Source organism: Alexandromys fortis, unplaced genomic scaffold (genome assembly GCF_014885135.2).
Source record: "Alexandromys fortis isolate MF-2015 unplaced genomic scaffold, M_Fortis_MF-2015_v1.1 scaffold_16, whole genome shotgun sequence".
Classification (NCBI taxonomy): domain Eukaryota; kingdom Metazoa; phylum Chordata; class Mammalia; order Rodentia; family Cricetidae; genus Alexandromys; species Alexandromys fortis.
Window position 1 is genome coordinate 15,651,812 of NW_026067893.1, and position 12,960 is coordinate 15,664,771.

A 12,960-nucleotide genomic window follows, 5' to 3' on the forward strand; every position below is an offset into this window, starting at 1 on the left:
AGGACAAGAGGATTAGGAGTTGGAGGTCATCTTCAGCTACATAGGGTATTCTATGCCAGACAAGGCTACATGAGACTCTGTCTCAAAAACACTAACAGTAAAAACAAACAAACAAAAAATATGAGGTGATTATCTAAACAGTATTTTCTGTTACTTAATAATACACTTGAAATTTTATTTAGGATCTGGGATTCGATATTTGCATGAAAACAAAATTATACATCGAGATCTAAAACCTGAAAATATAGTTCTTCAAGATGTTGGTGGGAAGGTAGGTGAAACCTTAAGACTGCTTCATGTCTGTTGTTATACTCTTCCTGATAATTCTTTAGAGATTTTAGTTTCCTTATTCATCTGGTATACATAGTATTTTATAAAGTTTCTATTGCAGTCCTCACTGTATTGGATTATAGGGGCCTTTTAATTTTAAACTTCTATTATATTTTATGTGTTTCTTTACCACATGTGGTACTTGTGGAGGACACAAGAAGAGGGCATCAAATTCCCTGGGACTAGAATTGCACACTATTGTGAGCCACTGTGTGGGTGCTTAGAATTGAACGTAGGTCCTCTACAAGAACAGCAGGTACTCTTAACTGCTTAACCAACTCTCCAACCCTTGAACTGTAATTTTGTGGTTAGATTTTTGTCATCTCTATGGAACAGTGGTTCCTTAGAGAAGCATCTGTCTTGCTCATCTAAGGACTAGGATGTTGATCTAATTGTGTAGGAAACTGCCAGAGACTAGTTAGCTTGATCAAGATTATATGGTTAGCCAGGCATATTACCTGACGTCTATAATCCCAGCTTTTGGAAAGTTGTGGCAGGAAGTTGCTATAAGTTTGACCCTGTCTCAAAAATTAATAACAACAACAATAACAAAAGATTGACAAACAAAATTAATGCAAATTAAATAGTGATCAGGCTATCAGACTTCACTCTTTTGTGTTGTTCCATAGCCCAGGTTTTTTTTACTATCTCCTCCCCAGTTTTATAAAAACATTATTGCCTTTCTTTTTTGAATTACATCTATTTTATTTATTTGTTTTGTGTGCATGAATGCATGCCTATGGTGTGACCTGTGTGCAGATCATGAGACAATCAATGTAGCAGGATTTGTTCTCCCATGTGAAATTCAAGTCATCAGGCTTTCTGACAGGTGCCTTTATCAGCTGAGCCATTTCAGTGGCCATATCTTCATTTTTTGCTGTGCTTAGGATCGAGCCCGTACCTACCTGGGAGCAATCTGTCACTAAGCTACATTCCCAGCCTACCTTTCTTTTGCAAATATTTCAATAATTTAATAAATATTATGTCTTAATATTCACAGATATTACATAAAATAATTGATTTGGGTTATGCCAAAGATGTTGATCAAGGAAGTCTCTGTACATCTTTTGTGGGAACATTACAGTATTTGGTGAGACAATATTTCTTTTATTTGATTACTTAAAATTTTCATTGTTATTTTTTAAGGCAATGAATTTAATAGTTCAAAACTATAGTAGCTCTTTTCTTACAGTGTTGGCACTTAACATTCCTTTCTATTTTAAGGCTCCAGAGCTCTTTGAAAATAAGCCATACACAGCCACTGTGGATTATTGGAGCTTTGGGACCATGGTATTTGAATGTATTGCTGGATATAGGCCTTTTTTGCATCATCTGCAGCCATTTACCTGGTAAGAAATGATGAGAACTTTGGCATAATTAGTGGTAATAGGAAAATTTCTATTGTTTCTATTGTTCTGTTGTTTCCTTTTCTTTTTCTATAGTGGTAAAATTTAACAGAATTGATTGAAGTTAAATGGTAAGAAACCAGAGAGTATTTGTGAGAATCAGGTTGTCAACTAAGCTGCTTTGTTTTTATAGGCATGAAAAGATTAAGAAGAAAGATCCAAAGTGTATATTTGCTTGTGAAGAGATGACAGGAGACGTTCGGTTTAGTAGCCATTTACCTCAACCAAACAACCTTTGTAGGTGAGTGTGGACAGTTTACCTCAACCAAACAACCTTTGTAGGTGAGTGTGGACAGTTAGGCAGTTTTGAGATAGTTATCTGTTTCAGGTAGCATTATCCAATAGACCTTTGCATCAAGATGAAAGCATTGTCTGTCTGTCACTTGAGGCTTATTGAACTAGCTATGTGAAAGGTAGTTAGGGGTGGAGATGTGGCTCAGTAGTACAGTGCTTGCTTAGCATGCTTGCTGGCTTGCTTCCCAGTGCTGCCTGGGTTGGAAGAGGAGAGTGGTTAGTGTGACTGAGGAACTGAATTTTGAATGAGAGTAAATTTAAATAACACTGTGATTAGTGATTATCATATTGGATAACAGACGATGTGGAACTGAAAACTATTGCCAATCAATGAATTGCTTTAGATGCTAAGAAAACCCAAAGAATAAAGAAGTAAATGGCTTTCCTGGAGATTGGAGTTGGACTCATCTTTTGGATTTGCCAGTTGCAAAGTGATACGGGGATTTGGGACTGTTTTTTTATGGAAGAAATTTGTTCCTTGTCATTACATGAATTATTTGAAAGTAAGATATAAATGGTACTGATAAGTCATAGGCAAGGAAGTGGACAACCTGTGAAGTTGCCTGTTTAATTGGAACATAATGATATTCATACAGTTTTTGTTCATTTTTCAGTTTAATAGTAGAGCCCATGGAAAGCTGGCTACAGTTGATGCTGAATTGGGACCCACAGCAGAGAGGGGGACCTATTGAAACTACTTCGAAGCAGCCAAAATGTTTTGTGTTAATGGATCACATTCTCAACTTAAAGGTCAGTTTTAATGGGGTGCGTTTTAGAATACCTGCACTGACTTTAGCCAGCTGAAAATGAGCACTTTAGCAAGCTGAAAATGAGCACTTATGTTTATTGTAGGAATCTTTTCCTGGTGTCTATTTTAAAATGAACATTATATCCTTAGAATGGATACTTTATTTCTTTAGCCAAGTTTTTCAGGTGTCATCAGATGGTCCAAGTAGCCTTTTAAAGTATCTTTGGGATTTCCCTTTACTATATTGATTGGTGCCATTACCACTTCCCTCATTTAGATTTAATTGTACTGGGTTTGACTTGGTGAGGAAGGCTCCCACTTGGCTCACATCTGTTTACTTTGCTGCTGGAAGGCCAGCTTTCAGCAGGTCAGAGAAACTGGGGAGGATGTGTGGTGTCAGCAGAACTGCATCCACACAAAGGCGACCTTTTCCTGAAGGCCAAAGCTTAATTCTTCATTTCATTTTTCTCTCTGCTGTTGTTCCTACTCTGTTCCTTTTCTGTTCTGTTCTTTTACCATACTGTTTTCCTTCTACTATTCTTATTTTTATTTTACCCCTTTTATACCTCCTAAGACAAAAATTTCTATGCAAGAAAAGATTACCTCACAACCACAAGTTACATATTTTCCAAAAACAAATTAAAATCTTTACACAGGAAGAAATCACATTATGATCAAAAGTTGCATGTTTTTCTTAGAATCCCACAAATAGTTTAACATTTTTATTTGTATTAATTTTTTCATAATATCTTCACTCCAAAGCAATGATTCATTTGTAATTGATTAACAACTTTCAAGCAAGCCAAGCATATTTCAGCCAGTTCCTTTTGTATCGGCAGGCAGCCCTTTGCTGTTTCGGTGTAATAGGTTCCTATCCTATTTCTACTCTACAGAGCTTTAAACAAGTGATCTAGGTAACCATTTATCTTTATTTACACACTATAAGGTTATTTAATTTTGTTTTACAACTTTGCTTTTTCAAGATGTATACCTGGGGCCTGTGATTAACTCTGTAAACTACATGGCCAAGGAACTCAGACTTAACCTTGGGTGTGGGGATGTAATTTTTTTCTTTACTCATCAGCTTGTTTTTCCACAGACAGAATTCATGGGTCTATAATGCACGAAACTTCTTTGTTCTTATTTTCCATTTTCTGCAACTCTCACATCTAACAAAGGGAAGATGACTTTTAGCCTATTTTTTGTCTGTTTTGTATTATTATTGGAGCGATTGGCAGAATAACCTACACCATTTCCCCAATCATCTTCATTAACTGTCTTAACCACCTGTATGGTTCAAGCCCTTTGTCTACATTTGTACTTTAACACACGCTATCCTTATACCCAGTCTAATGTCTGCTTTGCCAGTTTCCTCTCATATGTTGATTACTATATCTTCAATTACTTTTTCCTTAAGTAGTTTCTGGCATACATTTAATCACTTAATATTCCCTATGTTCTCTAAATATTTTTTACTTTTTACTTTCAACTCTTTATCTAGATTGTCTTTCTCAATGCGCTGTTTGTTTTATTAAGAGTTATATGCTGGCATTCAGTACTGAGGGGGCATGTATCAGTTCTCAGGACATATTTATTGATGTGGATGGGAGGTATAGTTAATTCTGTCTGCCATTCTTTCCTACTGATGGCACAGCAGAGCTTCTTAAACACTTTTTATCTGAGAAATTTTTTTTCTGGCTAGAGAATAGAGGTATACAGAATACATATGAACTCAGACATTTACTCATAAAGAATTTTAAAACAATTCTTTGATATGCATATATAATTTTTTATCATTTATTAAAGACTAAAGAAAATTTGCATATTCACGAGATTGATATGCTTATTTCTTTTTATATAAAAAAATCAAATCTTGACTGAATATTTGATATGCTAGGAGAGCATCATCAACAGTTTCAAAGTTGTCTGATACTTTGTTTTGTTACAGTCATTATGGGTCTTCACAGAAATATTCAGTACAACATGACAAAAGTATATTAATGATCATTGCAGACATTGAAAATTCTGTTCTAGGGGCTGGAGAGATGGCTCAGAGGTTAAGAGCATTGCCTGCTCTTCCAAAGGTCCTGAGTTCAATTCCCAGCAACCACATGGTGGCTCACAACCATCTGTAANTACATAATAAATAAATATTTAAAAAAAAAAGAAAAAGAAAATTCTGTTCTAATCCCAAACCAAAATTCACTTAATAATTTTTCAAATGAAATTGAAACAACAAGTTAAAAGAAATCAAAACAGTCTATAGTAAATACAATCTAAAGATACACTAATTTGATATTTACTGGCTGAGGGATAATGGTAGGAAATATTAAAAATTGTTGTTTTCTGTATTTAAACCGTTATGTTTTTATAAGAGCAGGAGATTATATGTACAGTAAAAGACACTGCGGTCCATTGCATGCAGCCATCTGAGATCTCAGCTGAGATATTTCAAGAAGCATTCATTGCCTTCATGTTCGGGGAGGGCAGGCGCAATGCAAATTGTGCATGTTATTATGTTCAGAAGCAAGGCTACAGTGAAGTCACCTACTGCTGGGGACTGCCAAGAATGCCTTGGAATGATTGATGCATTAGATTTTGAATTAACAGTTATGCATTCAGAAACCTTTTTTGGTACCAAACTTTTCATGACCTGGACATTCAATTTTGTACTCCTATATGGGGCATAAGGAACTGATTGAGAACTCATAAATGTGTAGAGACTAATCTTGACATGCCTTATTCAGTAGGATTTTGAGAGCATATTGATATGATTCTTAACTGACAGTGAAAACATCTGGCTCTTTTTTTTTTTTTTTTTTTTTTCCCAAATCATTTCTCTATGTAGCCCTGGCTGTCCTGGAACTAAATGTAGACCAGGCTAACCTGAACTCAGACATTTGTCTGCTTTGCCTCCCAAGTGCTAGGATTACAGGCCTGTATCATCAATCCTGGCCTGATAATTGGCTTCTTGATTTGATTTTCTTACATTGTGTCAAAGAAAAATCATTTCTTGGTGTGTATGCAATGCAGGGCTTGGTAAGCCTCTTATTTTTGTGTTGTCTCTAAAAATACTTGGTTGAATACAACCTATATACTCAACTCACAGTAGTCGTAGCATTACCCCTGCTTGTTAAAATAATTATTCACCTTATGTATTTTATTTTATGTGTATGAGCATTTTGCTCAGATGTTTGTGCAGCATCTGCATGGGGTGACTGGTGCTCATCACCTCCCTGCTCTGAAGGATTCTGAGTCTGTCTCATCTTATTTGTGACTCATAAACTTGCCGTTTGTGGCACCACTGTCAGTGAATCTGAGCGGATATTTACCTTCTCTTTATTTATTTATTCTCAAATTGATATTTCTCAAAGCATCAATCTTGGGAGATTGTACAGAATAAGGAAACTAGAGTATTGTTGATAGAATTTGCGAGGCTTTAAGCGTAATTTCCTAGGCTGGAACTAGGACTGATTTCTGTAGAATTAGAGTTAGTAGCAGGAAGAGAATGGTAGGAGAGAATTATAGGTAGGGATACAATGAACAAAACCAGAGGCGTGAACTGTAAAAACACTTGGTTGTTATTGGACATTTTTCTAATGTATCTTTAAATATAATGTACCAGGAAGGCATGTTGTACTATTTCATAGCAACAAAATAGTTGTTGAAATATTTTTCTTTAAGAAAACACTTTAGAGACTCTAATTAGGTAATTATTTTCCCAACTATTATGAAAAAGCTTAAACATAAAAAATAATGACAAAATAGAAGTATTTCGTTATTCTTCAGTGCTGGAGAGATAGCTAGCTCAGCTGTTGAGAGTGTGTGCTGCTCTTAGAGAGGACCTAAGTTCAGTTCCCAGCATACACATTGGACAATGCACAAACCACCTGGAACTCCGGGTGTATGGGATCTGATGCCCTCTTCTGGCATCTGAGTGTACCTGCACATGCTCACATTCTTAGGTAGTCTCTTCAACTGTACACACACACACACATACAGCTTTTTTTTCCAGTTGCCATTACTTATGCCAAAATTTCTCATCCATTCTTTTCACTGAAACTGTAAGTGAGCATGAGACTGCTTTTGTCTTTGGGCCCAGGCAGACTACAACTTTAGGGTTTGGTTGCTTTAGGAGAATAATAATGCTTTTGCCTCTTCAATGAGAAGCCCATTGTTTCTATCTGATGATTGTTTTTTGAGGCAACAAAAAAACAAGGTAGTTAAGAATTGAGATCCACACTCTACCATTATCAGCTGTACTTCTCAGAAGCCTGATTTCTCCTATTAAAAGGGAAATTGGAAAGTCTAAATATTGGGGTGCTGTGTGAAAGCTCTTTTGCTCTGTCAGTGGCATTTATGAGGAACTTCATGAATGGGAGTGTTTCCTTCTAGGTCTGTAATCATGTTTCTTGAAATAAATTTTTTAAACAAAAATTTCTGTTTCTTGATTTTGTGCATCCTTAGAACTTTGAAATTTTATTTGATAAATATCTAGTGTCTGTCTGGGCATGGTGGCACACACCTTTTAATCCCAGCAGTGGGAGGCAGAGTCAGGTGGATGGTCTACATAGTGAGTTTAAGGGCAGCCTGGGCTATGTAGAGAGACCCTTTCTTTTAAAAACCAAACCTTATATATTTAGAAAAACTCAAGTCTTGTAAAATGTCATTTTGTACTTCTAGACGGTTTTATGAGTTTGGAAGAGTGAGCTTTACTTAGTACAGAAATAATGTCTGTTGCTTAGATTCCCCCTTTAGTATCTTTCACAGAATTGTTTATGTAATAAATAGTCAATTGACATTTTTTTCTTATTTATACAGATAGTGCACATCCTAAATATGACTTCTGCGAAAATCGTTTCTTTTCTGTTGCCATGTGATGAAAGTTTTCATTCACTGCAGTCTCGTATTGAGCGTGAAACGGGAATCAATACCGCTTCCCAAGAGCTTCTGTCTGAGACAGGGATTTCTCTGGATCCTCGGAAACCAGCCTCTCAATGTGTTCTCGATGGAGTTGTAAGAAAGTTTGTGTATGGGGGGAGGGCTGTGGACCAGGGTCTTGCTATATAGCCTCTAACTCACAGTCTTCCTGCCTAAGGGAACTGGAATCCCAGGCCTGAACTACCTGCACAGGTTTTTGTTTGGTTTTCAGTTGACTAATATTTGTACTTCTTTATGGAGTGCTGTCTAGTGATTCAATACATGTGTACCCTGTGTAATGATTAAACTAAAATAAGCACTTTCATCCCCTGTTACCATGTCTGTGCGTTAAAACCTGCAAACTCTTTTCCTTTACTTATGTTAAAATATATAGCTATTTTATATATACTGTAGTTTCCCTGTTGTGCTGTAGAAACTGTGGCTAAAAGCTAGATGCATACACACACAGCTGGATGTAGTGGTGCATACCTTTAATTCCCTGCATTTATGAACTTAAGGCCAGCCTGGTCTACATAGTGGATTCGAGGCCAGCCAGAGCTATGTAGAGAGCCTGTCTCAAAAAAAGTTTCTTATTATAACTTTTGGTTTCTTTCTTATTATAGATGCATATATTGCATGCTATATAATCTTAATCAGTATAAAATATTTCTGTTCCTCATGTCTCTGTTAGCTTTTATATTTCCATTCTACTCATCCTGTCTCTGTCAGTTTGCATGCATATATGTGTATGGCTATGTGTTCGTGTGGGTGCATATGCTTATAAGGGTGTACGTGTACATATGTGCATATGTGCCTATGGAGGTCAAAGTGACCTCAGTCACTATTCCTCAATATCAGTCATCTTTTTTGTTTGAGAAAGGCTATCTAATGGGCCAGGAACTTATTGATTAGGCTAAGGGTAGAGTCATGAGAACTGTTTTTTTTTTGTTTTTTTTTTTTAAATGTGGATTCTGGAGATTGTACTTGAGTCTCCTTGCTTGTATAACAAATGTTTTATGATGAACTGTTTCCCTGATTCTAGCACTATGTTTGAATGTTACCAGTGTATGAGGGCACATAAGCACTTTGTTTCATTTCTGTTGGGCCTGTTGAGAAGCCCAGACTGGCCCCTCACCTGTTGTAGTAGGCTGCTAGTTCATTTCCTGACTGCCCAGCAACTCAGATCCGAAATAATCACACAGAAACTATATTATTTGCAATACTATTTAGCCAATAGCTTAAGTGTGTTTCTGGCTAACTCTTACAACTTAAATTAGTCCATCTCCATTAATCTGTGTATCGCCACATGCCTCTGGCTTACTGGGTAAAGTTCCATCCCCAGTGTCTGACTCTGGTGTTTTCTCACTTGACTCCGCCTTCTTTCTCCCAGCATTCAGTTTAGTTTTCTCTGCCTAGCTCTACTCTACCTATCACAGACCAAGGCAGATTTCTTTATTAACCAATTCTTCACAGCATTCAGAGGGGAATCCCACATCACTCACCCTACCCTATACTCTGGTACCTAATCTTTTCCTTTTTATTACTACAGAGTAATTTACTAATACGACCTTTTGTATTTGTTCTTTTGGCTTTTAATTGCTAACACTAGAAAAACTTTATTATTTTCTGCTTTTCCTAAATTTTTAAGTTAGCAGACAAAATAATGGGTTTTGTTATGGCATTTTTATGCATGTATATTCACCATAGTTCCCTTATTCTTCCCTCGTCCATCTTGCCCTTCTTTTGCTGGTCTTCCTCTCCCCAAACAGTTCTCTCTCCTGCTTCCTGTCACATGAACCCCAATACCCCCTTTGCACACCTGCTGTGGCCCCATGTATCTTTTTACTGTTAGGCCCCACATCTGTAAGTTATATGTGAATGCACATTGACGTTCATTGCATTTCAAAGAAGGAAGTCTGGCACTCAAGTATTTCTAAAATCTCGCGTTTTCAAGAATCATTGAAGTTTAATTGTTTCCTTTTTCAGAGAGGCTGTGATAGCTACATGGTTTATTTGTTTGATAAAAGTAAGACTGTATATGAAGGACCATTTGCATCCAGAAGTTTATCTGATTGTGTAAATTATATTGGTAAGTAAAGTTTAGTTAGCAGCTGAACTTTAATATTGAAATTAGATGATTAGTAAATATGATCTTTTAGTGGTTTCTGTATGTGGTGAAAATGAATTTAATGAAGTCTGGAAGATGTAAAGATAGATTTTAAATTACCATTAGATCCTTCACTTGGGAGAGTCCTTCCTGAGGGTAGGACTCTACAGATAGACGAATGAAAGCCCACTTATAAATTAAACCCACTTATTAATTGTTCCTTCATTATATGTGTTCAGATATTTACACACAGCTTATCCTGTAAATTTCATGAAGCTGAGCATAGATACTTTTCAGAAACAGAAAAGACTGGTGAACTATAGAGAAGACAGAACTTGATCCAAAGCTTGAAAGAAGTAAAGAATTTGGGGATTAGTAGAGAGAAAGGAGTATTCTTGACTAGAATGATGCAAGTTTAAAAGAAAAACATGCAGGAGTAATCTCAAGCTCTTTAAGAGAAGTGGTTATATCATTCATATTAAAACCCGTATAGCTAGAGCCAGGCAATAGGTTCTTTTTAACATCTATGGGAACAGTATTTGGAAAGGAAGATAAATGTCTTTGAAAGTAGCTTATCTCCCTTATTACTATTTTGTTTATAGTTCAAGACAGCAAGATACAGCTTCCAATTATACAGCTGCGTAAAGTATGGGCTGAAGCAGTGCACTATGTATCTGGGCTAAAAGAAGACTACAGCAGGCTTTTTCAGGGACAAAGAGCAGCAATGTAAGTGGGTTCTGGTTTTGTTTTCGTTTTGGTTTTTTAAATAATGCTATGTGTATTGTGTACAAGGCTAAACACTGAACATTTTTTGAAATGTAGTACTTTTTAATAATGTGTTTATATGCATGTGAATGGATGCACAGGTAGAAGCCAGGGGTTGATGTTGGCTATCTTTCCATTATTGTTTTCCCACCTAATTTTTGAGGTATGATCTCTTACTAAACCTGGAGCTCACTATTTCAGCTAGACCTAATGGCCCATGAGCTCCTAGGATCTGCCTGTTTCCCCATGCCTCCGAGCACTGTGTGACGAGCATACACGGCCATGTACCATACTGAGGTCCTCGTGCATGCAAGGCAAGCATTTGGTCTACTTGGCCATCACCCTACAATGAAATGCAGTGTTCTGACCAGACTTACAGATTTCTTATTAATAGTCTAAAATTATTTCAGCCATCATGTCTTGAAAATACTCGTTCCTGAGTGACCTTAGTAGAAGATTATTTACACAGGCAGGAAGTAGGTCAACTGTTTCTCATGATTTTATAGTAAAAACTTAAGTTTTGAAGTTTGGATACTGTATGTTTGCAAATTGTCATTCAATGTTTCTGAATGTTGATAATTTTGTTTTGTTTTGCTATGGCTTAGGTTAAGTCTTCTTAGATATAATGCTAACTTGACAAAAATGAAGAATACTTTGATCTCAGCATCACAACAACTCAAAGCTAAATTGGAGTTTTTTCACAAAAGCATTCAGCTTGACTTGGAGAGATATAGTGAGCAGATGACTTATGGGATATGTAAGTGTCTGGCTATAATGTATTTGTAAGGAATGTCTAGTTTATCTTGTTGACCCATAGCCAGTAATTTAAATTCACACCAGAATAATACACAGGATAACTTAAATTGTCAAACTGTTTTTGTTTTGAGGATTAGCTCTTTTAATCCCGTAGTTGATCAGCTATTTCATAATTATAATAAAATTACTTAACTCTAGAAAAACTAAATAATAGACGTGACTTAAAGACTGTGAATTTCAAGTCTTATTTTAAAAATGCATACAGAGTCTATACTGATGATTTCTTAGCCAGTATGTACTGAAATGTGTGCTTCCTCCCAGTTTGTATGTTGAAATTCTGATCCTTAAGATAGTGGTAAGACCCTTGGGAAATGATTAAGTCATGATGAACCTAACTAGAGGCCTGGGTGAGAGTCCCTCACCCTTTCTGCCATACGGGGACAAATATGGCAGCCATCTATGAACCAGAACTTGATTTTGGATTTCTCAGACTTCATAACTATGAGAAATGAATTTCCATTGTTTATTTACCACCTTGCATATATTTGTTTTTGTTTTTTTTTATTTTGTTCTCGCATTGTAGCAACTCAAATGGAATAACACAGCCAGAGGGGTCTTAAATTATTTGTCTTTTTGTAAAAAACACAGACAATTCCAGGATTATGTTATCTTTTTTCTAATCCATCTGCTGTGGAGTTATAGCTACTTCTTTTTATTTTTTTAATTGTACATAGTCTCCTGACTCCAGACTTATCTCCCTTCGGATGTGTTAAGGATTTGTGAAGAGTTAAAATTCAAATAAACTCAATTATGTGCTGCTTGAAACATCTTTTTAAAGAAGTAGATACTGTTTATATATGTACTTGCAAAAGGTGTGGATACCTCAGAATAAGTGATCAGAGTGTCCCGTTAATGAATGTTTACTCTCTAGTGCTATTTCTATATTTGCATATTATAGGCATTATGGCCAATGACAATTATTTCACTAAAGTATCTTTGACTAGTCAGAGGCATACTGTGCAGTTGTCAACACAGTGAAATAGATCTATGTGTGCTAATATTAAAATATCAGTGTAATATTTGGCAGTGACTGTCTTAGTTACTTTTCTATTGCTGTAGAGAGACACCTTGAACAAGGCAACTTATAAAAAAAACCATTTAATTTGGTGCTTGTTTACAGTTTCAAAGGGTGAATCCATGGCCATCGTAGTGGGAAGCATGGTGACTGGCAGGCAGGCAGGCATGGCTCCAGAGCAGTAGCTGAGTGCTTACATTTGATCCATAGGCAGGAGGTGGAGAGAGAGAGCAAGTCTCGACCTCACATGGACAATTGAAACATCTAAGTCCACTCCCACTGACAAGTCTTCCCAAAGGGCCACACCTACTAATCCTTCCTAAACAGTTCCTACTGGAAACCAAGCATTCAGCTAGGAAAAGCATGTATATATAGACTGTCTTACGTAAGTGAGAATAGAGAATATGTCTTCTAACAATTGAATTAGTGAGAACACTTGGAATAGAGGGGAGAATCTTTTCTTTTTTTTTAATTTATTTATTTCTTTATTAATTAATTAAAGATTTCTGTCTCTTCCCCACCGCCGCCTCCCCTTTCCCTCCCCCGAATCTTTTCTTTT

The 12,960-nt window shown here is 36.3% G+C and overlaps 1 protein-coding gene across 1 annotated transcript in view; it reads left to right on the forward strand.

Annotated features, from left to right (window-relative positions):
• The window catches only part of Chuk (component of inhibitor of nuclear factor kappa B kinase complex), a 36,247-nt gene that overhangs the window by 8,753 nt on the left and 14,534 nt on the right, over positions 1–12,960 (forward strand). Inside the window, exons 5-13 of the mRNA XM_050146127.1 lie at positions 183–271; positions 1,331–1,420; positions 1,555–1,679; positions 1,870–1,977; positions 2,645–2,780; positions 7,600–7,794; positions 9,685–9,787; positions 10,408–10,531; positions 11,176–11,352. Coding sequence (XP_050002084.1) covers positions 183–271; positions 1,331–1,420; positions 1,555–1,679; positions 1,870–1,977; positions 2,645–2,780; positions 7,600–7,794; positions 9,685–9,787; positions 10,408–10,531; positions 11,176–11,352 — 1,147 coding nt within the window. The remainder of the gene's footprint in view (positions 1–182; positions 272–1,330; positions 1,421–1,554; positions 1,680–1,869; positions 1,978–2,644; positions 2,781–7,599; positions 7,795–9,684; positions 9,788–10,407; positions 10,532–11,175; positions 11,353–12,960) is intronic.